The 25319-nt window shown below is 39.6% G+C and overlaps 1 protein-coding gene across 2 annotated transcripts in view; it reads right to left on the bottom strand.

Annotated features, from left to right (window-relative positions):
* Positions 1-474: 474 nt before the first annotated feature.
* tasp1 (taspase, threonine aspartase, 1) overlaps positions 475-25319 on the bottom strand; it is a 144390-nt gene continuing 119545 nt past the window's right edge. The window contains exons 12-13 of one of the 2 annotated variants that reach the window (XM_063056140.1): positions 22168-22241; positions 475-1521 (exon numbers count right to left, since the gene is read on the bottom strand). In XM_063056140.1, coding sequence (XP_062912210.1) covers positions 1423-1521; positions 22168-22241 — 173 coding nt within the window. In that variant the 3' untranslated portion in view covers positions 475-1422. The remainder of the gene's footprint in view (positions 1522-22167; positions 22242-25319) is intronic. The other variant, XM_063056141.1, reaches the window with a different exon arrangement.

The following is a 25319-nucleotide window of genomic DNA, read 5'->3' as shown; positions in this document are numbered from 1 at the left end:
GAAAGATTGTACACTTTTAGGAAAAGATTGCACTCTTTATCTTTGATTGTCCTGGATCCACAATTAAAAAAGACTAGCTCTGGCTTATTATATTAGATAAAATCAAGCATTTAACAAGCACTGCTCCCAGTGAATCAGGATTTCACTGGTGTTCTGAGGTTTCCCACAAATTGTCAACCAAATCTATGAAGCCAACATATAAATAGACGTTAAAAGCTACATCATTTTACTTGTTCCCTCATTGGTGGTGGTGTTATCCCTCTAAGATTCTAAAGCCCCCCAGGAATTTCCTCCATAAATTTCTCCATTTCCTCTTCTGATTCCCTAAACCTATCTCTCTGCCCAGCCTTTGGTCACTCACCTTGATATCACCTTATGTGATTCAGCATTAAAATTGTTTTTAATACTCATACTAAGTGCCTCTACATACGTTACCATGGACAGGTCCTACACTTGGATGCTCCTGTTCAATAGAAACTGCATAAATTGGTTAACTCAGCAAAATCAGGTGTTCTCACATACCAATTGTTGTTGAAACATAACTAAACAAAAAATGTGAACGAAGTACTGTTTTACAGGATATCATAATACAATTTGACTTGTGTATCAAATATGTTAATTGTACGTAATTTAAAATAAAAAATAAAAACATTTAGGATCTACATACATTGCACGAAGTTTAGTTAAATCTACAATTTTACTGTTTTTATCTTAAGCATATAATTTTCACCCACTGTTACATGTCATCAAATTTTCAGTCAAATTGCTATAAATTCAATATCATGTCCTGCATGACAGTACTAACAGCATGGTTAACAGTTTCACATTTAAATCATTTAACGCTGTTTTATACAATATCAGCATATTGTGCACACAATCATATCTTTTATCAGTATCTCTGTATATGACAAATGTATTTATCTGAGCAAACCTCACATTAACTAACAGCCAAACATTGGTAAATATATTATAACTAGCCAATAAACTTGTGATGTAATCAATAATGATGAAATCACAGGCACTTACTAGTTACCGAACCAAGTGCCAAAGTAACACGATCCTGATCCTTTCAGATTAAAAGCATGGATGCATTGATTGAAACTTAAGTCAACTGGAAGGGTGGTTTTCTTTCATTTACCTTTTTGGAACAACTTGTGTACTAATCAAGAAAAAAATCTGGTAACAAACTTTTGAACATTCCAGCAAAGTTAATTACAATCATCTTTATTTTAGACAGATAATATGGGTCAAAAAAAGCAGCAAGTACTTGCATAATCAGGATATATAAAGTACAAAGTGCAATTTTTATTGTGGTACCAAAAAAAGATAAACTTCGCAATCTGCTTTTTATAATCACATTTATATAATTAAAATATAAGAAGTAGACTATAGTTAGTTCATCTGATTCTGTGTGTGGTAGAATTATTGGAGTGAGACAGAGGTTCGAAGCCTGCAAACACCACCTTCAATTGCCAGTGATTGCCCGGCCACAGCTCCTGGTGGAAGTCTTGATATGTGAGTCTGTGGGGAAAGATACATAGTGATTATTGAGATTTCAGTTAAACAAAACTGCTGAAAATTCAAAAATGTGAAATATCAACTGTTTCCCCCTCCACTGATGTTCTCTAACCTGCTGAGAATTTCCAACACTTTGTTTTATTCAGTTGCACATGATATTCAAAACATTGCTGGAGACATTTAGATCATGCAGCATCTGTAAAAGCTCTTTCAAATTTCTGGAGATGGATGGAGGAAAACATTCAGACTGGTTGGATCACAGCTTGGTATGGGGGCTCCAATGCACAAGATTACAAGATCGTAGACAAAGCCAGCTCCATCATGGCTACCACCCTCCCCACCACTGAGAACATCTTTGAGAGACAGTGCCTCAAGCAGCTGACATTCATTATTAAGGACTTTCATTATCTCGGGCATGTCCTCTTATCATTACTGCCATCAGGGAGGGGGTACAGAACCTTTTAAATCCACACTCAGAAAATGCTTCTTCCCATCAGATTTCTGAACAATTCATGAACACTACCTTATTATTATTATTACCTTATTTATTTTGCAACTTATAGTAAATTTGTCTTTGCATTGCACTGCTTTGCAAAACGACAAATTTCATATGATATAATAAACCTAATTCTGACAGAAAGGGAAATAGGATTAATATTTTATGCTGAGGACTCTTTGTTAGACCACTTTCTCGGTTTTGAATACGTGTCATCAGATTTGAAAAGTTAACTCTAGTTCCACAGATGCCACCTGGCCAGCCGAACATTTTCTTTATTTTTATTTCAAATTTCCAGACGCTGCAAATATTTTTTTATTTTCCTACACAATCATATTGTTTGACATGCAGTGGAATTAAGTACCACCTCCAGTACTGACAAAGAACTGTAGTGCTATTACAGTATGTATTATCAATACCAATTCCACTTACAATGAATTTTAAATCTGTACCCAGTCAGAATTTACCTAGAAATCAAGTTCAAGTTCAAATTTATTGTCATTCAGCCATAAACATGTATACTGCCAAATGAAACAATGTTCCTCTGGACCAAGGTGCACAACACAGTGCATACAACTCACAACACAAAGTAATATTACCACAAATAAACTAACAAATAATAAAATAGGTGACTTTATGACACAATTTTAAAAGTAAATAGTATAAAACTATTAAGACGTAGCAGAAGAATTAGGCTGTTTGGCCCATCTCTCTGCCATTCAATCGTGGCTGATCCTTTTCTCCCCTCCTCAGCCGTACTCCCTGGCCTTCTCCCCATAACCTCTGATGCCATGTCCGATCAAGAACCTATCAAGCTCTGCCTTAAATACACCCGACAAGCTGGCCTCCACAGCTGCCTGTGGTAACAAATTCCAAATTCAGAGAAATTTCTCTGCATCTGTTTTAAATGGACAACCCTCTATCTTGAGACTATGCTCTCTTGTCCTAGACTCCCCCAGCATGGGAAACTTCATTTCCACATCTACTCTGTCCAGACCTTTCAACATTCATAAGGTTTCAATGAGATCCCTTCTCGTCCTTCTAAATTCCAGTTGGTACAGACCCAGAGCTATCAAATGTTCCTAGTATGATAACCCTTTCATTCCCGGAACCATCCTTGTGACACACATCTGAACCCCACCAATGCCAGCACATCTTTTCTTAGATGAGGAGCCCAAAACTGTTCACAATACTCAAGGTGAGGCTTCACCAGTACCCTATAAGGCCTCAGTATCACATCCCTGCTCTTGTAGTTTAGATCTCTTGAAATGAATTCTAACACTGCATTTGCCTTCCCCACCACCAACTCAACCTGCAAGTTAACCTTTATGGTGTTCTGCACAAGGACTCCCAAGTCCCTTTGCATCTCAGATTTTTGGATCTTCTCACGATTTAGAAAATAATTTATAAATATTCATGGCACTTCATCAGTGATGAGACCTGGATGGTGGTATGGAATTTAGTAGTTTCATAGCCCGGGGAAGAAGCTGTTTCCCATCCTCACACTCCTTGTCCTAATGCTCTGCTACCTTCTGCCTGAAGGTAGAGGGTCAAAGAGATTGTTGGAGGGACCTTTGACAATGCTAAGGGCCCTGTATATGCAACACTCCTAATAAATATGTCAGATGGGTGAAAGAGAGACCCTGATGATCCTCTCAGCAGTCCTTGCAATCCTTTGTAGGTTGCTTGCAATTCCTATACCAGACAATGATGCAGCTGGTCACAACATTCTCAATGGGTCTCCTGTAAAAATTTAGAATTGGGGAGGTGGGAAGCCTCACTCACCTCAATCTCCTTTGGAAGTGAAGATGTTGCCAGGCTTTCTTGACTAAAGAGGTAGTGTTGAGGGACCTGGTGGCATTCTCTGTTATGTGCACTTTCAAAACTTGGTGCTCCTATCTGTCTCCACGAAGGAGACATATATGTGCTTTGAGAAGTGGTTAGTCTGCACCTTTCTAAAGTCCATAATCATCTCTTTAGTCTTGTCCACGTTGAGGCTCAAGTTGTGCTTGCACCATTCGACAAGCCACTTTATCTCCTCTCTGTACACCATCTTGTCATCGTTGTTAATGAGGCCAACCTCTGTTGTGTGATCAGTGAACCTGATGATTCAGTTTCAACTGGATCTAGTAATGCAGTCATACATCTGCAGCATGAACAGCAGAAAGCTAAACACGCAGCCCTGGGGTTGCCAGTTTTCAGTGTGGTGGAGCTAGAAATGTTGCTGCCAATGAGGACTGACTGTGGCCTTTCTGACCAAAGTCCAAGATCAAGTTACAGAGAAAGGTGTTGAGACCCACCACATATCCTGGTGTACGAGGCACCATTTTCCAGGTGGCACAGGACTGAGTGGGGGCAGAGGCTATTGGGGTTTAAAAGTTTTGTTTCTTTTCTTTCTCATGCCAGTTTGGGGCGGGGGTTGAAATCTTTCATCAACACTCAAGGTCTTCCTGTATTTAATGGCTATCTGGAGTGGACAAATATCAGAGTTATATTACACATGCATACTTGACAATAGTGTTGGCGCGTGGCCAAGTGGTTAAGGCGTTCGTCTAGTGATTGAAGGTCGCTAGTTCGAGCCTTGGCTGAGGCAGCGTGTGTGTCCTTGAGCAAGGCACTTAACCACACATTGCTCTGCGACGACACCGGTGCCAAACTGTATGGGTCTTAATACCCTTCCCTTGGACAACATCGGTGGCATGGAGAGGGAAGACTTGCAGCATGGGCAACTGCCGGTCTTCCATACAACCTTGCCCAGGTCTGCGACCTGGAAACCTTCCAAGGCGCAAGTTCATGGTCTCATGAGACTAACGGATGCCTTTACTTGACAATAAAATGAACCTTTGGTCAATTTGAGCAATAAGCAAAAAGGGTCCAGTGTAGCAGATTACAATCCATAACCAGCAACTCAAAAACTTATTATTGTTGAGGGCAGCAGTACTGAATGGTAGTCATTAAGGCTAGTTACTATCGCCCTCTTGTGCACCTGGATGATGGTGGCTGCCTTGAAGCCTGCGGGGACAGTGGACTATACCAGAGAGATGTTGAGTATGTCTGTTAGAACCTCTATTAATTGACTGAGCAGTCTCACAGCGCCTGACCAGATAATATTATCAGGCCATGGAGCTTTACATGGGTTGACCCTGGCTAAGGTCTTCCTCAAATCAATTACGGCCAGATATGAGTGCCTGCACCTCAGGGGGAAGGAGGGCCTTCCTTGCCGAACATCATTCCATGCATCAATCTGGGCGTAATAGACATTCAGCCTATCAGGAAGAGAGGCATCACTGCTGTTGATGTACAAAGTGTACTTGTAGTCCATTATGGTCTGAATGCCTTCCCAATGCAGCTTAGTTTCTGGTGTCACAGAAATGGATGTAACTTCTCTGTGAATAATCCTGTTTTGCCTTTCTGATGATTTGGGAATACATTGCTGTTGTCTTATTCCCCGAACTGAAGGCTGCATCTCTGATCTCCCAGCAATGTCTGGACGTCTGCTGTTAACCATAACTTCCGATTTGCCCTCACAGAGATATATTTAATAATGGCGACATCTTCAATGCACTTTTCCTTATAGCCAGTCACATATACAGCATATTCATCGATGTTAATGTGATGGTCGTAGGTAGCTGCCTCCCTGAGCACGCTCCAGTCCATGTTTTTATCATATAGTCTTGTAATGATGAGGTTGTTCCTTCTGGTGAGGTCTTTATCTCTTTTTGAACTGGTTTGACTCATTTAATCAATAGTCTATATGCAGATATGAGCATAATAAATAAGTGTATAGAGTATCCAAGGTGGGGGTGGGGGCAGGGGCAGCCTTGTATGCATCAGGCATATTGCTATAAACCAGGTTTAATGTGTTCTCACCACTGATTGAGGCAGGACTATTTTTAAGTTGGCAGGGTGGAAGTCACCAGCCATAATAAAGAAACTATTAGGGTGAATAGTTTGGAGGTTACTAATAGCACCACAGAGCTCACGCAGTACTCCCTCAACACTAGCAATGGGGGGCTGTATGCAACCACAATCAACAGAATCAATTCACCATTTAAAAACTCTGACCAGAGGTGAGCAGTGGGTCATTACTACCAAAGTGTTCTCACAGCAGTTCATATTAATGTAGATACAAAGCCCTCTTCCATGGGTTTTACTAGATGTCGTGGCATTCTTATCATCCTAAAAGAGATAAAACCCTCCGGCTCAATGGATACGTCTGCATTTTTACCAGGGAAATTTGGCCATCACTGTTCACTCATTGAACAACAATGACTTCATTGCTATTAAAAGGGGCCTTTTGGTGCAGGTTCCAGCACAGTCCTGGGAATCTAACACAGTTAAGAATCCTTTCAATTGTTCAAAAATCCATCTGGTTTTAGAGACCTCCAGTCCCTCTCTACCAATTCTTACAAGCCTGTCTGACTTCCCCAAGATAAAACTCAACTTCAATTTAACATTTCCCTTCTCCAAGGCCCTATCTCCAGGGAGTGCTGTCCTTAAGCTTCAATCTCTGCTACCAAACCTGCACAATAACCACAGAAGTCAACAGCATGTAATGAAGTGACGTTTCAGTGAGCTTTTAATAATGCAGATCAAGCCCAGTGCCTCTTTAATTACTCTTTTTAAATCCTCATTATTTTAAACATTTCAATAATATATTTTCTTGGCTTTCTCTCAAAAGAATTCCTGGTTCTTCAAGCTAACATTCATGAAACAATTCTAATTTTTTTTACTATCAAATGCCTAGATATGAATACAACAATCTAATGTGTATTAAAATGACTTTATCTGAATGGGACGATACCACCACTAGTTTGCATTTGCAATATCTGGCCAATGGTTACTGACAGCCATCACACTGGAATACTATATGTACACAGTATATTCAGATATATTGACATCAAAAATAAATATACATCTTTCATTGTAAATAATACAAAAATAATCTTATTTTATACATCTTGAGATAAATCAACAATTCTATTGATCGAAGTGCACTACAACAAATCAACATGTGCAAAACACCATTTAAACACAGGCGACTGAATCTACCATTAGTGCTTAGATAAGACCATAAGATACTGGAGCAGAATTATGCCATTTGGCCCACCAAGTCTGCTCTGCAATTTCATCATGGCTGATCCAGTTTTCCTCCCAGCCTCAATCTGTCTTCTCCCTGTATCCCTTCATGCCCTGACCAATCAAGAATCTATCAACCTCTGCCTTAAATATGCATTAAAAACTCGGCCTGCCGGTGGCAAAGAATTCCACAGATTCACCACTCGCTGGCTAAAAAAATTTCTCCTCATCTCCTTTCTAAAAGGATGCCCCTCTATTCTGAGACTGTGTGCTCTGGTCTTGGATTCTACCACCACAGGAAACATCCTCTCCACATCCACTCTATCAAGACCTTTTACTATTCGATAGTTTCAATGAGGTCACCCCTCATTCTTCTGAACTCCAGTGAATACAGGCCCAGAGCCATCGAATGCTCTTCATATGACAAGCCATTCAATCCTGGAATTTTTGTGAATCTCTTTTGAATTCTCTCCAGTTTCAGCACATTTTTTCTAAGATAAAGGGCCCAAACCTGCTCCCAATACTCCAAGTGAGGCCTCACCGGTGTTTTATAAAGTTTCAAAATTACATTATTCCTTTTATATTTTAGCCCTCTTGAAATGAATGCTAACATTGTAATGCCTTCCTCACCATAGCCTCAATCTGCAAATTAATCTTGAAGAAATTCTGCACGTCTCCCAAGTCCCTTGGCACTTGGTTTTGTATCTTCTCTCCATTTAGAGTTACAAAATACACATGGACTAAGATGTTAACAGTCCTGTGCTATCACCAATGGGATCATCAGTTGATCTGCCACCTGTCTACGGCCCACATATGATCAAGACTCCCGCGAGGTGGTGTGCCAGCAGTGCTAAAGCACCACCTTCCACTGGTGAGCTTAAAAACTTGGCATCTGCCTCTATCAGAGTTGTTGCTCACTTCCATCCAACAGATAGTCTACTCTTCAGGTGTCTATGCAACTACTGAAGGGTTTGCAAGATATGTATAAACTGTCTGACTATCTGCCCCCCTGGACATACTTGGTCCACACCCATGCTGATCCTGTCTCTGCTGCCTCAGCTACAGCCCTGCTGGTTGACTTGATCTCTCTTCTAGTGAAGCCAAGGTCACGCAGCCACTTCTGGAGAGTGAACGCAATAAACCCACGGCAGCCTACTTCGATTGGATAGCATGAGACCTTCCACCCTCTGTCTCTGCACTCTGATCTTAACTCTGCATATTTGGTTAACTTGCACTCATGGGCTTCATCGACGTTGTCTTCCCAGGGGACTGTGAGTTCACCAATAACCGCTTCTCTACTGCTGTCAGACCATACGATTATATCTGGACGCAATGTTGTGAAAGCTATTTGCTCCGGGAAACTGCCTTTCCCATCCAGGTCAGTCTTGACACACCAATCATTGGCTGAAGAAAGTATGCTCGATCGTGAGCCTATGCTGTACACCCTTGACTTGGAGCCTTCTTTCACAAATGATATCTCATGCCCCATGCTGCGCAGAACATTGCATAAGTTGTGCTGCAGTACTCTCTGCTCAACCGCTTCTGTTATAACTTTGAGAATGTTGTTATGTCTCCAAGTGTACATGCCGCTGGAAAGATTGACTCTGCATGCACTCAAGATATGTTGAAGTGTTCCCTTCTTGCCACAAGCAGCACACCTGTCTGTCTTATCTTCATACCAGTTGCTGAGGTTGGCAGGTGTTGGGAGCAGATCGTACGCTGCTCTGCATAAAAAAGAAATGCAGAGCGGTTCCATCTGCCACAGTACATTCCAAGATAGGTGTCGTTCTTCAACACTTTCCCACCGGGTCCAAGCCCCTTGTTTGCCCAGGCCAGCTGTTTTAGTTAACCTCTTCTACCACCCGTATTTCTTGTGTTACAAGCTCACGGCACTCCTTACCTGTAGAAGATGACCACCACTTGTGGGTTGTCCATCCAAGTCCCTGGCGGCCTAGTTGGATAGCCCCAGCTGTCTCCTTGTGCTTCAATCTGGACTCTGCCTCATCAACTGCTACACGGGCTGACCACTTCCTGCCTGATCTCACATCTGGCTGGGTGTTCTTGATGACAGGGTCTTTTGAGTCTCGAAGCAGCAAGAATGATCTTACCTTGGCTACCTTGACTTCCTCAACAAGGAATTGCACTGGGATGGTAAGCTTTGTCTGGCTACTTTGGATTGCAACATTGGTGAGGCTGCTCGGTACTCCAAGCCACTTCTTCACATACTTGTTGATCTTCCGTTCCATTGCCTCAATGTGGGACATTGCCACTTCATAGACAGTTAGCGGCCACATTATCCGTGGCATCAGTCCGTACTGCAAGCACCACAACTTCAACTTGCCAGGCAAGCCACACTTGTCAACAGACATCAAACCTCTGCTGATCTGTTCTGCTGTCTCTTGAACCCTCTTGGTGTCTCTCAGCTCCTCTGTGTACCATCGCCCAAGGCTCTTAACTGGTTGGTCCTGAATGGATGGAATCTCCTCTCCACAAAAGGTGAAATGAAAGTCAACCAGCTTTCCTCTCCTAAGAACAAGGCTCCTTGACTTCTTGGTCTTGAACTTCATTCTTCCCCAATCCATTAGCTCCTCGAGTCTAGATAGTACATTTTCCACTGCCTCCGTGCTGGGACCCAAAAGGGAAAGATCATCCATGAACGCTCGTATTGGTGGTAACTCCTCTCCGCCATCAAGTGTGACACCTGGTCCCACTGATTCTACAGCCCTCACAATAACCTCCATGGCTAACACAAAAAGGATGGGTGAAATTGCACATCCCATTGGGATTCCAACATCCAAGCTCTGCCACCTAGTTGTAAACTGCTGAGTGGAAAACCTCATCCGGAAATCGTTGTAGTACTGCATAACAAAGTTCCTCACCTTCGCAGGAATCCATAGGAATTCCATCGCAAACTCAATCAGGACATGGGGAACAGAAGCATACGCATTTGCCAGATCAAGCCAAACTACAGCCAGATTTCTTCTCAACCTTTTTGACTCCTGGATGGTATGCCATATCATACTAGAATGTTCAAGGCATCCTGGGAAGCCTGGTATTCCTGCCTTCTGTACAGATGTATTTACTAATCCATTTTCAATCACCAAATGAAGATATTCTTTCTACCAGAATGCCAAACATAATCTTCCCCTCTACATTCAGGAGTGAAATTGGCCGGAACTAATTCAAAGTAGAAGAATTCTCTTCCTTCGGGATGTATACTCCTTCAGCCTCACTCCATGACAAAGGAACAACACCTTGTCTTCACACCACCTTTAACAATCTCCACAAGTATTTCCTCAGCTGTTCACACTTCTTGAACACCTTATACGGCACTCCATTAGGTCCTGGCACTGAGCCTGACCTTGCCTTTCTGATGAACCGTTCGACTTCTGCCAGTTTGGGTTCTGACAGATCGAACTTCACTCCTGGCCTGGTAGGCTTCACAAGCCCTGAAATGTCAAGCAAAGGAGCCTCCTGCTGTTCGTTAGAGTAAGTGCTTGCTAGGTGATCCTCAAGTTCTTGTTGAGAGATGTTAAGCTGCCCGCTCTTACTTTGTTCAAACAGTTTCTTTGTGAACTCATGAGGGTTCTCAAAGAACGACTTCCTTGCCTTCGCTCTCTTCTTTCTCTTTTTACGTTGTGACTCTGCATGACGGAGTGATGCTAACTTTATTCGAAAATGCTCTCGGAGATCAGAAAGCCCTGGCTTGTCATCCTCACTTGCTACCTTCTGCCTCCGTCTCAACGATCTAAGCTCTCTCCTCAACCTACTAATCTCCTTCTGGCGCCTGCTTGGTTGCTGTGTAGGCTTTGTTTTCTTCAACTCAACCAAACCTGTACTTTCCAACATCGTAAATCATATCGCCCATCACTTCCACAACTTTCTCTTTGATGTTCCCCTGAGAGTGTTCTCCAACATCATACTGATATCCTCATCAGATACATGCCAAGCCTTCTCATCTGCCATTGCTGGCCACTTGACCTTCCTCTTCTTCTCTACCTCCTCACCACCGCCATCAAGCGAAGAATCTACCTGGGTACTATGGTCTGAAACCTGACCTGGGTTATCTCTCATCTGACCTGGAGTATGATGACGCTCTCCAGAGCGAATTGCTGTGGCTTGTGAATCAGTGGTTGAAAAGACCACATCATCTGTGCTTGGTGAAGAAATCTCATCTCCATCCACTGGGATGGAATAGCACTTCAAATTTGCTTGGTGGACTCGTAAACCTTTAATGCTGGAAAACGCTCTCCCACACCAACACACTGGACACTCAGAGCCTCTTATCCTAGCTCTTGGTCGTAGTCGTTCCCTGTAATGAACTGTATCTGTCCGATTGGGTCCATCATTCTCCCTCCTTCTCGGAGGACCCCGAGGGTATGTTTCTCCATGTAAACTAGAAAATAGTCAATCCTTTCATTTCTTCTACCAAAGTGCATGACCATACACTTCCCAACACTGTATTCCATCTGTAGTATCTTTGCCCATTCTCCTAATCTGGCTAAGTGCTTCTGGTCCAGGTCTACCTTCAAATCTTTCATTTCTCAAGAATCTTCTCTCTAGTTATAGTAACTTTTCACACTTCATGATCCCTGACACCTGGAACTTCCACCATACTGCTAGTGTCTTCCACAGAGAAGACTGGTGCATAATACTTATTCAGTTTGTCTGCTGTTTCGTTGTCCCTCATTATCTCTCCAGCATCATTTTCCAGTGGTCCGATATCCACTCATGCTTCTTTTATACTTTGTGTATCTGAAGAAACTTTTGATATCCTCTTTAATATTGAACAAATCCTGACCTGGATCTGGGCCATACCCTCCAACTATCCGGACCTGCCTCTTGGTTGTTTTGCACTACCTTACTTTCCCTTTTCTATTTATGATTTATAATTTAAATTTTTAATATTTACTATCTTTACTCCAGGGAGCACGAAGAACAGAATCAAGTATCGCTGTGATGATTGTATGTTCTAGTATCAATTGTTTGGTGACAATAAAGTATAAAAAAAATATTATTGGCTAGCTTACTTTCATATTCCATCTTTACCTTCTTAATGTTTTTTAGTTGCCTTCTGTTGGTTTTTAAAAGCTTATTAATCCTGTAACTTCCCACTAATTTTTACTCTCTATTATGCACTCCCTTTAGCGTTTATGTTGGCTTTGATTTCTCTTGTTAGCCACAATTGTGTCATCTTTCCTTTTAGAATACTTCTTAATCTAATCTAATCCTTTTTGGGATGAATATACAGTATCCTGTGCCTTCCAAATTGCTCCAAGAAATTCCAGCCACTGCTGCTCTGCCATCATCCCTGCCAGTTTTCTTTTCCAATCAATTCTGACTGAGTACTCTCTTCTGCCTTTGTAATTCCCTTTACTCCACTGCAATACTGATACATCTGACTTCAGTTTCTCCTCCTCAAATTTCTGGGTGAATTCGATCATATTATGATCACTTGCCTCTAAGGGTTTCTTTACCTTAAGGTCTCTAATCAGTTCTGGTTCATTGCACAACACCCGATCCAGAATAGCTGCTCCTCTAGTGGGCTCAACTATGAGCTGCTCTAAAAAGCCATCTTGTAGGCACTCTAGAAACTCCTCCTCCTGGAATCCACTGCCAACCTGATTCTCCCTATCTACCTGCATATTGATATCTCCCATGACTATTGTAACATTGCCCTTTTGGCAGGCATTTTCTAGCTCCCATTGTAATTTGTAGGCCACACCCTTACTACTGTTTGGGGCTCTGTATACAACTCACATCAGGGTCTTTTGACCCTTGCAATTCCTTAGCTCTACCCACAAAGATACAACACCTTCCGACCCCACTGCCTTCCTGCCTGTCCTTTTGATACAGTGTGTATCCTTGGATATTAAGCTCCCAGCTATAATCTCCTTCAGCCAACTATGCTGCAAGTTCATCTACCTTATTCCATATACTGCACGCATTCAAATACAGTACCTGTACTCAATCTTTTCAATTTTGTCCGCCTTTTACTTTGTAGCTCATCCTTTGACTACAAATTTGCCCTATCAACAGCCTCTCCTCACTACATATTGCCTCTATAAACTAGCTACCTCATCTTCAGCACTATGATCCACCTTTTCTACAAACTCGATCCTGCTTCACTATCCATTAAGATCATGGCCTCAATGCTTAATCCTCAGAATCCTCTACTCGGCTCAGATCAAAATTTCATCTTAGTTTCTGAAATATGCAATGACTACAAAACTCTGAAGAAAATTCCAAAGATTCATCATCCTCTAAAAAGAAAATAATCCTCACCTGCATTTTAAATAGGTAGAGCCCTTAATTCTAAATACCCTACAAGGTAGCAAAATACTCTCAGCATCTATCCTGTCAAGCCTTCCCAGAATTTTAAAAGATTCAGTAAGTGGATAGGTTTGACATGATATATGATGAGATTAAGAACAATGGCCTAATCTCCTCACAAAATAAACCCTTCAATCAAACAATTAATTCAGCAAATCACTTTTCAACTGTTCCTAATGCAAGTATATTACTCCTATATGATTATAAAAAATACTTTCCTCCTTGTATTCCATTTCCTTTTCTACAAATACCAAAACTTCCACTTCCTTATTAATTATTCTTAGATGCATGCCAAGTTGCTGTTTTCCATGAACACCTAGATTCAACTGCACAGTAGTAACCTTTGGCCTCTATAGTATTCTGCTTTTATATAATGTTTAACAAAACAGATAATCTCTGATTTCTACATTTTATTCTCAACAAGTGAACATTTTGCCTATTGCTAATGTGGCTCTCTCCTTTTACAGAATATTTCTGTTTGACTCTGTGCCATCAATAAAAATGGCTAGAGTAGTCTCTGCCTCTCCATCTTCGTTGTCACATAGTTCCTAGGAGTGAACATGAACATCATGAATAGCCTGTCCTGGTTCAACCATGTAAATGCCATGCCCAAGAAAGCTCACATAGCAGATACAGCTGAGTGCATCATAGAAACAAGTCTCCTCTCCATGGACTCTGTCTACACTTCTCGCTGCCTCAGAAAAGCAGTCAGCATGATCAAAGACCCCACTCTCCCCAAACTTCTGTCCCATAAGGCAGAAGATACAAAAGCCTAAAAGCCTGTACCATATGCCTCAAGGACAGCTACTATCCTGCTGTTGAATAGCTCCTTAGTACAAAATAGACTGACTCTCGACCTCACCATCCATCTCATTATCTTGCACGTTATTGTCTACCCGCATTTGGACTTTCTCTGTAGTTATTACTTTACCCTTATACTACCTCAAAGCACTGTGTAATAAACTATAAGAAAAGTAAGCAAGACAAGCTTTATACATGTGACATTAATAAACCAATTCTAGTTGTATACAGTGAGGCCCAAAATCATATCAATTGCTAGTTACAGAAGAATCTGGGTGTCATTATATACGAAATACAGATGCAGCTATAGCAACATAAAATGACCCGTTCTTTTACTAGTTATCTAATCCTCCATCCATGCTAAATGCCATCAATGCTTTAGGTCAGCGGTCCCCAACCACTGGGCTGCAAAGCATGTGCTACCGGGCCACAAGGAAACAATATGATTTGGCGATATGAGTCAGCTGCACCTTTCCTCGTTCCCTGTCATGCCCACTGTTTAGCCTGAACGCACGTGAGGTCGTTACGCACATTTCATCGATGTCAGTGCGGGAAGAAGATCAACTCCTCGAGTTTGCAAATGACGATGGGATGAAAAGTACATTTGACATAACATCTCAGCCGGCATTCTGGATCAAAGGCTAAATATCCTGAGATAGCCACAAAAGCACTGAAAACGTTGCTTCCATTCCCAACATATTTCTGCAATGAATGCAATGAAAACTAAATTAAGGAATAGACTGGACATAAGGAACCTCCTTCGAGTATCGCTGTCTCCCATCACCCCTCAATGGCACCATGTTGTTACAGGGAAACAAGCCCAGGGCTCTCACTGATTCAGCAATATTGGTCTGTTTCAATGATTTTATATGTTCATACGGGGAAAATATGTGCTGTGTGTTTAATAGTGAAACGTTACTTAAAATGTAATGATGCTATTGACTTATAAGTGACTTGTACAGTAATTGACTTATCACTATATTCATGCGAGGAAAATATGCGCTGTGTTTAATATTAAATTCGTTAGGTAAACCCTTTTAGAAATGAAATTGAGTGTATTAGCCACTAAAAAGTGACTTATAGTTGACTGATCTATATTCTGGTCGTGATTCCCCGCAAACAGAATTGCCAAAAACGATCTGTAGAAAAAAAAATTGGCACGTACACGCATGCGCACACAGGTGCCCGCGCAAGGCTTCATGGTAATTGTAGTCTTCTCAGGGTAAACAATGTATTTGACGGTTACTCTTGTCTGCTGGCAACCCTACCCGCCCCCTCCCCGCAACCAGTTGGCCGGTCTGCAAGAATATTGTCAATAATAAACCGGTCCACGGTGCAAAAAAGGTTGGGGGCCCCTGGTTTAGGTTTTGTTATCATCTCTTATGGGCAGTTTACTTAACGTTCTTTGGAAATCCAAATGCACAGCTTCAACTCATTCCCCATTATTCATTATGCACCTGAAACCCAACACTAACAAATTTGTGAAACACAATTTCTCTTTTAGGAAACAGTTATAAAATTATGGATAGCATAATTTTCAATGAACTAAAATGAGAATCCGTCTTAAGGAAATAAAATCAATTCACAATTTAACTTCCAACTGATACTTTGTGGCTAGTGAAAACAATAATTGAGTGTGGGACATTACTGTCCCACTGAAATTATATAAGGAAAGGCAAAAGATGGATGTTCCTACAATTACAACATTGTTAAAGGTGTATCCCTGCCACTCAAGGTACAATTCAGAACAGATCAGTTTTTTCACTTAACCTTCTGGATGTAGAATCATGGAGCCATCCTTCAACACTGTAACAAAAGGGGGATATACTGGAGTTTAAATTGGTTTTTGGAACATTCAAGGAGTTCTGCTAGTTGGAATGTGTTGCCATTATAAATATGTAATTCTGTAAATTTACTTGGCTACATTGCAAATGTTAAAGTTAAGTGGGTGATTGTAACAATTGAAACTGTAGTTAATCATTTGATATCTTTGTGTTGAAGAAGTTTAAAATGTATTGTCAGGAGACTGAGATCTTGGATTCATTCTCCAGGGTTGCTGGGTAAATAAGTAATTTTATATTTCTCAGTCACAGATTCCATGTAACTGAGTTTTAGTCAGTCACAATATAAATCATAATACAATTAAGTAGAATCAACATGACTTTTTCAAATGTCTGCCTTGAACAGTCATATTTGTCTCCTAAATCTGCTGGGACACTAGTAGTATCTGGGGAATTTGGGAAGATGCATCTTCTCTACAGTCCAGTCTCTGTGGATTTGTAGTTTGAGTGGAGGGGGTGAAAGAAGGAAAGTAATTACTCAGTATTTTGCATCTGTGGTTTACCTTAAAAAACTGAAATAATCCTACCCACATGTACTGCTGAAAGGCACAAGACTCGGTTCATGAACATAATTACAACTTATGAATTAACTGACAAATCTCATGTGTAAACTTGGTTATTGTATAATGCACTACTCTTCAAAGAGTTAGTTTTAATTTTACCACAATTCCAATTGTCTTCAGCTAGTAAAAGAACAAAGGAGAAAACATTGGAAGAACATATGTAAAGTGTAATCTTCAGCTGTAGAAAATAGCTTTTGCTTTGTTCCTGCATTGGTCTGTTAGTGTATTTTGACAATGGCAATAATATTTCTAGCCATTTCCCTGCACCACAAAAAGAACTTTTTATCATCACTGATCAAGACAACAGACGTCAGCCAAAAAAACTACCATTAACCAGCACAAGTCGACTGGAAAACTGCAAATGTCACTCTACTCTTGAATAAGGGAGAGAGGCAGAAGAAAGTAAATTATAGGCCAGATAGTCTGACCTCAGTGGTTGAGAAGAATTTGGAGTCGATTGTAAGGATGTGGAAGCACATGATAAAATAGACCATAGTCAGCAACATTTCCTCAAGGGAAAATATTGCCCGACAAATCTGTTGGAATTCTTCGAAGAAATAACTAGTTGAACAGACAAAATTAGTTGATGTTGTGTACTTATTCAGAAGGCCTTTGACAAGGTGCCACACATGAGGCTGCTTTAACAAGTTAAGAGCACATGGTATGACAGGAAAGATGCTAACATGGATAAAGCAGTGGCTGATTGGCAGAAGGCAAAGAGTTAGAATAAAGAGAGCCTTTTCTGGCTGGTTGCCAGTGACTAGTGGTGTTCCACAGCAGACTGTGTTGGCACTAATTCCTTTTATTTAACATAGAACATAGAAATCTACAGCACATTGCAAGTCCTTCAGCCCACAATGTTGTGCCCACCATGTAACCTACTGCATAGCCCTCTATTTTTCTAAGCTCCATGTACCTACCTAAGAGTCCCTTAAAAGACCCTATTGTATCCACCTCTACCACTGTTGTTGGCAGTGCATTCCACACACTAACCACTCTCTCTGTGAGAAACATACCTCTGATTCTACCTACTTCCATGCATCTTAAAACTATGCCCCCACATGTTAGCCATTTCAGCCCTGGGAAAAAGCCCCTGGCATCCACACCATCAATGCCTCTCATCATCTTATACACCTCTGTCAGGTCACCTCTCATCCTCTGTCACCCTAAGGAGAAAAGGCCAAGTTCACTCAATCTATTCTCATAAGGCATGCTCTCCAATCCAGGCAACATTTTTGTAAATCTGCGCACTCTCTCTAGAGTACCCATATCCTTCCTGCTGTGAGGTGACCAGAACTGAACACCATATCAACCATTTGGATGACTGAATTGATGGTTTTGGTGCAAATTTTGTGGACCATATGAAGATAGGCAGAGGGGCAGGTAGTTTTGAAGAAGTAGAGAGGCTACAGAGGACTTGGACAGATTAGGAGAACGGGCAAAGAAATTGCAGATAGAATATAGTGTCGGGAAGTGTTTAGTCATGCACTTTGGTAGAAAAAAAAATCAAAAGGTAGCCTATTTTCTAAATGGGAGAGAAAATACAAAAAAAAACTCAGGTGCAAAGGGACTTGGCAGTCATTGTGCACGATTTCCTAAAGATTAATTTTCAGGTCGAGTCTGTGGTGAAGAAGGCAAATGCATTGTTAGCAATCATTTCAAGAGAACTAAAATATAAAAGCGAGGATGTAATGTTGAGACTTTATAATGCACTGGTGAGGCCTCACTTGGAGTACTGGAAACAGTTTTGGACCCCTTAGAAAGGACATTCTGAAAATGGAGAGGATTCAAAGGAGTTTCACAAAAAATGATTCCAGGATTGATTGGCTTGTCATATGAAGAGGTTTTGATGACTCTGGGCTTGTATTCACTGGAATTCAGAAGATTGAGGGGTGACCTCATTGAAACCTATCAAATGGAGAAAGGCCTTGATAGAGTGGATGTGGAAAGGATGTTTCCTATGGTGGGAGAGTCCAAGATCACAACCTCAGAATACTGGGGCATCTTTTTATGGAAATACGGAGGAACTTCGTTAGCCAGAGAGTGGTGAATCAATGGAATTCTTTGCCACAGGCAGCTATGGACGCCAAGTCTGAATGTACATTTAGGCAGAGTTTGATAGATTCTTGATTAGTCAGGGTAGGAAGGGATACAGGGGGAAGGCAGGAGATTGGGGCTGAGCGGAAAAATGGAACAGCCATGATGAAATGGAGGAGCAGACTCAATGGGCCAAATGGCTTAGTTCTGCTCCTTTATCTTATGGTCTTATACACAGTATCAGGCTACACACATGAAAATACATTAAATCAGTTTACAACTTGAATTACAATTGCGAACTTGAGTAGCTAACCGGAAAATAACATCTGCTTTAAACAGACCACAATCTTATAGCAACTATTCTAATCATAGAAAAGAATTATAATAAGTTGATTTTAAACATCTTTCATTGATACTGCTTTTAATTTGATCTCTTAATATTTTATTTAAAAATAAAAACACTCAGCTTCTCTCTAGCCACTCCTACAATATTTACAAAAACACCACTTAGGTCATCAAGACATTGATTTTTCTGAATTGCTGCATTTATAGTGTATTAGCATTCATGTCAATTGCAGTATAGTCAAAAGCAAAAATACTTTCCAAGATTACTTTGGGGCATAAAAGAAAAACAAGATAATTTAACAAACCCTCAGGATTCCAACAGAGTCTGCAAAGCAGCTTATTTTAATTAGAGTGTATCATAATGTGAAAAAATTCACTTTTAATGCTTAGTGATATACTGGTCTTCACTGGTGATTAGAAGAAAGACAGAATTAATGCCTGCTGTTGTCTGATAATGTCAACCATTGCTGTCCAAAGAGCTACAGCTAGTTCGAAGTTTACATATGTTGAATATGTAAAGTCAATGCAGATCAGATCAATGAGCCTCGAATATAGTTAAGACCATAAAAGGCAATACATGAACTTGCATATTTAGAAAATATAGCTTATAGGCTTTAAAAATCATTAACTTGTTAAAAATGATGTGCCAATCACTATGAATATCTTGATTCTATTACAAACAAGGATATTTACAAGCAAGTTTGCTAAAGTAATGCACAGAAATTCAGAGGTTTAGATTACCAAACCGATTATACTGGAGCAATAGTAAGTTTTACAGAGTAATAGGATATTGGTCTACAGATTTTCCAAATATTACACCTATTCAAGAAAGCATAAATTAGAAGCTGGATTCAAACTAATACTCATTGTTTAGATCCATTGATGAAAAATAACCATTTGAGCTCTGTAATGAAGGACCATAGTATACTTGGAAGTGCCTGGTATTGAGAAATTATCTTGGGATGCTCTGTCAGGTATGCTATTTTGCATCCCTACTTTGTTCCTTGACCTGGCAGGAAATATGAATATCTTGAGTTTCTTATACTATTTAAATAGTTTAAAATTTGGCAGCAACTGTAAAACACTTCTCTTAAAACAAAACTTGGCTCAGTAATCTAAAACTATCTGGATATGCTACCCAAAAAGTATTCCCAATTTCCATTTAAATGTGCTGATATTTCATCTGGTTTTAGTAGAATCAAGGAAGCAACCATAAAATAGTTTTATATCATTTAATTATACTTCTATTTATGTACTATTTCTCACACAAACATATTCTCTCATTGAAGAGAAGATAAAGGTTCCAGATCTAGTAAAAAGAAGTTATGTGCTGTTCGACCTTCAGCATCAATTAGAGAAAGCAGTCTTAGACTTGATTAGGTGAGACTTTTGTCCACGATAACAGAAGTCAACCGTGGCTAAAAATAAAACAATCTTCTCAAAATACAATGACACCAATTGATTTTCTCTTTATCATTATATACAGTGATTATAAATTTTATTCACCTAGACAGAAATGGCTGAGCAAGTATATGGGGACAATCAAAAATTAAATGACTACTTCATAGAGTCATGAAAATGCATCTTAGATTATACTCTTCATTATTTGATGCAAATATATCAAAATTTGAAACAATTTAAGAACTTTTTTCATGTAGATTTGATTTGACAAACTGACATGAAGATTTTTACGATGAATAATTGCAGATTAATTTAATGAATGGAAATAATGGAGAATTTTCTAAAACAAAATATGCTTTTCAAAATAATATGTAAAGAAATACTCGATTACAATAAAGCAAGATTTAATTCACAAGCAACAAAAATACTTGCAAAGATATTATCTATTTTCCTACTTTGCTAAATGATAACTGAATACAAACAAAAGGCATTTTTTCATGAAAAATTGTGTATCAGATTTTAAACTTTTAAGGCAGATCAAAAGTTGGTAAAACAATGATATGCAAAATCTGTCTAAACAGCTGAATAAGATCATCATTCTTCAGCTGTACAAATAAGAAAGATAGCTCAATAGTGAACTATTTCACTGAGGTGTTTTGTTATTTAAGAAAAGACAATTATTCCAGATTTGATAAATAGAAGTTCTATGTAGTTCCACCTCAGAAAAAAATAATTTTTTGAATAATTAATCAGGCTATACTTTTCCCCCAGCAAAATAGTAGCAAATGAAGTGGATAAAAATAAAACAATCTTCCCAAAACACAATCTTATATCTTGGTTTATCTCATTTACTTTAGATAAAGTTGTGTTATTAAACCTAATTCAAAATGGCAAATACTAACATCTTGGTCTTATTGAGAGATTATCTTTTGATCAAACTTATTAGCTACCAACCCATCCTCATCCCTAGTGTTGGCAGTTACTTGTTGAAAAACATTTGCGGCCACAGATTCAAAGTGGGGCTGGTGAGGGATTAGTCTTGTAAAGGAAGGTCAAAAGCATAATTTAAAATTCAAGTGAGAAGAGCAGCTGCGTCTGTCAGGATTTTACAATACCAGCTGCAGAATTTGTGGCCAATATGGAAACAATGTACACCAGATGTCAAAGGATGGAAGAGAAGCTGCTCAGCTAGCAGCCAACCTACCAGACAACCTTTAACATCCCACTGTCACCTCTACTATTGAGCCACAGTTCATACATAGGATAAAACTGTTAAGTTCTAATTTAAATCAAGGTTCTGACTTTTTGAACAATACCCTGCATATTTAAAGACTACACAAAAAGTCTCCAATTTGTTGCTTTGTGGTAGATGGCAGATGGAAATGTGAAAAGGTTATATCTTGAAAAAAACTCAAAGAAGCACCATCGTTGAAAATTTGGACTTCTGAACAATTTATGATTTGGAAATAGAAAACAATCTTCAAGGGATGTTCTACACTTCAAAGCTACTGAAAAATATAGATTTCTGTGAAATCCCACATGAATTTTAAGTCAGCCAACACATGATCTTTATTAATTGGAAAAGACATTCTCCTCACAGCTGTGTGTGATTTCTGAAAAAACATCTTGAATAAGCATCTGTAAAAAGTACTAAGGACACAAAAAAGCAAGACTGCTTGCATTTTTTTATATGTGTTAAAAATGTATACAAGAAAGGTACTTGGGTTCAAGTTTTGTACACATTTAAATTTACCTTAGCTTTTCCATCTTGTGTCGACATGTACCCAACACACATACTCTCAGTGGTGTGACTCCATAAAAACTCAACTGTATTGAAAAGAGTTTCAAATATAATCCAAGCAAAATCAAATACAAATTACAGAAGCATTTATTCAGATCACATATACCACCAAACAAAAAGCAGTTAATTTTCAACAAGGTAACAGGAATTTCAAATTCAGTTTACTTGTTATTACAAAACTAGTTCATTCCATTTATCTGACATAAATCTAAATTTTGCTATGAAGGAAGGTTTGTTGAAAAACTAATCAAATTTAGTACACAAAATGTGCATAGTAATTAAAGCTAATTACAGTGCCTATAAAAAATATTTAACCGACCCCCACCCCAGAAGTTTTCATTTTTTATTGTTTGACAATATTGAATCACTCGTGTCAAAGGGAAAACAAATATCTACAAACTGATCTAAATTAATTATAGGTATAAAACAAAAAATAATTGATGCCAAAAGTCTTCACGCTTCTTTAATATGAAACCCCAAATCATCACTGGTACAGCTAATTGGTTCTGGAAGTCACATAATTAGTTAAATGGAGATCTGGTTTTGGAGACCTTGTGCAGTCAAGGTGTTTCAATTGATTGTAGCAAAAATACATATGCATCTAGAAGGTCCAACTGCTGGTAGGTTGGCTGCTAGCTGAGCAGCTTCTCTTCCATTCTTTGACATCTGGTGTACATTGTTTCCATATTGGCCACAAATTCTGCAGCTGGTATTGCAAAAACTACACCATGAAGACAAAAGAACACTCCAAGCAACTCCGCAAAAAGATTATTGAGAAGCACAAATCAGAAAATAGATACAAGAAAATTTCCAAGTCACTGAATATCCCTTGGAGTACAGTTAAGTCAATCATCAAGAAATGGAAAGAATGACACAGCTGTAAATTTGTCGAGAGCAGGCCATCATCAAAAACTGAGTGACCGTGCAAGCAGGGGACTAGTGATGGAGGCCACCAAGAGACCTATGACAGCTCTGGAAGTTACAAGCTTCAGTGGCTGAGATAGGAGAGACTGCACATACAACTGTTGCCCTGGTGTTTCACCATTCGCAGCTGTATGAGACAATAGCAAAGAGAAAGCCACTGTTGGAAAAAAATTAACATGACATCTCAGCTACAGTTTGCTGGAAGGCAGGTGGGAGACTCTGAAGTCAGCTGGAAGTCTTGTAAAGAAGAATGGGGAAAAAATTGCAGTATCCAGATGTGCAAAGCTGATAAAGTCCTATCCACACAGGCTCAAGGCCGTAATTGCTGCCAAAGGTGTCTACTAAATACTGACTTGAAGGGGGTAAATACTTATGCAATCAATTAATTTGGATCACTTTGTAGAGATTTGTTTTCACTTTGACACAAAAGAGTCTTCTTCTGTTAATCAGTGTTAAAAGACCCAAATTAAATTCACTGTGATTCAATGTTGTAAAACAATAAAACATGAAAACTCACGCTTCACCTGTGAGTCGGCTGGTGTGATATACTGCGTCTAGTGCTCCTGGTGCGGCCTTCTATATATTGGCGAGACCCAACGCAGACTGGGAACCGTTTCACTGAACGCCTAAGCTCTGTCTGCCAGAGAAAGCAGGATCTCCCTGTGGCCACACATTTTAATTCCACATCCCACTCCCATTCTGATATGTCTATCCATGGCCTCCTCTACTGTCGAGATGAAGCCACACAGGTTGGAGGAACAATACCTTGTATTCCGTCTGGGTAGCCTCCAACCTGATGGCATGAACATTGACTTCTCTAACTTCCATTAATGCCCCTCCTCCCCTTCTTACCACATCCCTTATTTATTGATTGATTTATTTATTATTTTTTCCTTTTTTCTCTCTCTGTCCCTCTCACAATAACTCCTTGCCTGCTCTCCATCTTCCTCTGGTGCTCTCCTCCCCCTTTCTTTCTCCCTAGGCCTCCCGTCCCATGATCCTCTCCCTTCTCCAGCCTTGTATCCCTTTTGCCAATCAACTTTCCAGTTCCTAGCTCTATCCCTCCCCCTCCTGTCTTCTCCTATCATTTTAGATCTCCCCCTCCCCCTCCCACTTTCAAATCTCTTACTATCTCTTCTTTCAGTTAGTCCTGACAAAGGGCTTCGGCCCGAAACATCGACTGTACTTCTTCCTACAGATGCTGCCTGGCCTGCTGCATTCCACCAGCATTTTGTGTGTGTTGCATGAAAACTTCCAACGGGGTGAATACTTTTTATCGGCACTGTATGTTCATTATTTTCCTAATTTCTCATCTGTTTTAATTTTCAGCAAGAATTTCAGTGTTTGCTATTCAAGGAAAATTATCTCAACAACTCTTTTCTATATTCTTTTGGTAAAATAAGTAGTTTCTATCTATATGCTAACACTAGAACAATATCATTTTAACAATTAATAGATAACCTTTGATATAACAACCTACTTTTAAAGGCTTGGGTTAGGGTAGAGGAAGAAAGTAAATATTTGATTCCATTTTTCCAGAGTGTCCCCAGAACATCCAACTGGGAACTGCTGCAAGGAGAACTTGGAAGCATGTATATGAGAAACCAGCGCTTACATGCCTGCTGATTATTCTTCTCCTTCAGTGCAGCAAACTCAAATACGTATCACTATTTTGTACAGAATTTTGGAAGTCCAAATTTAATTCTAGAGCAATAACATTCCTAGTGACTACAATGCTGCTTTGGAATGAAACAACGTTTTATTATTGCTGTCCTCTAGATTTACTTGACCAATAGAATACACCTGTGCATGCTGCATAAGGGATCAAAAAATATTATCTCTTCAGTAATATCAAAATAAAATCAGTAAGAACAAATGTGTTTTTCTTAAAGATATATGTTCATTCTGGAAAAAAAATAAACTTATGGCCAAGCTGGGAAGAAAAATGACTAAATCTGTTCTCTGGTATATCCCCAATTTCAAATTACCCCATGGGTAGTGACCATGTCTTTCTTTGTCTCTTTTCCCCTTTAAAACCCATCTCTTTAACTTATCTCTCAGAGGCATTTCTAAATATTTCCTAGTACATTGACTATAAAATTTTGCTTAAACCATAAATCTGTGAATTACCTTGATACATTTTATTATGTTGCTGGAAATAATGTAAAATGAAAGTCATC

The sequence above is a fragment of the Mobula hypostoma genome, chromosome 8 (assembly GCF_963921235.1).
Source record: "Mobula hypostoma chromosome 8, sMobHyp1.1, whole genome shotgun sequence".
NCBI classification, from domain to species: Eukaryota; Metazoa; Chordata; class Chondrichthyes; order Myliobatiformes; family Myliobatidae; genus Mobula; species Mobula hypostoma.
The sequence above is the reverse complement of the archived record's forward strand: the minus strand, read 5'-3'. Positions and strand labels throughout refer to the sequence as shown.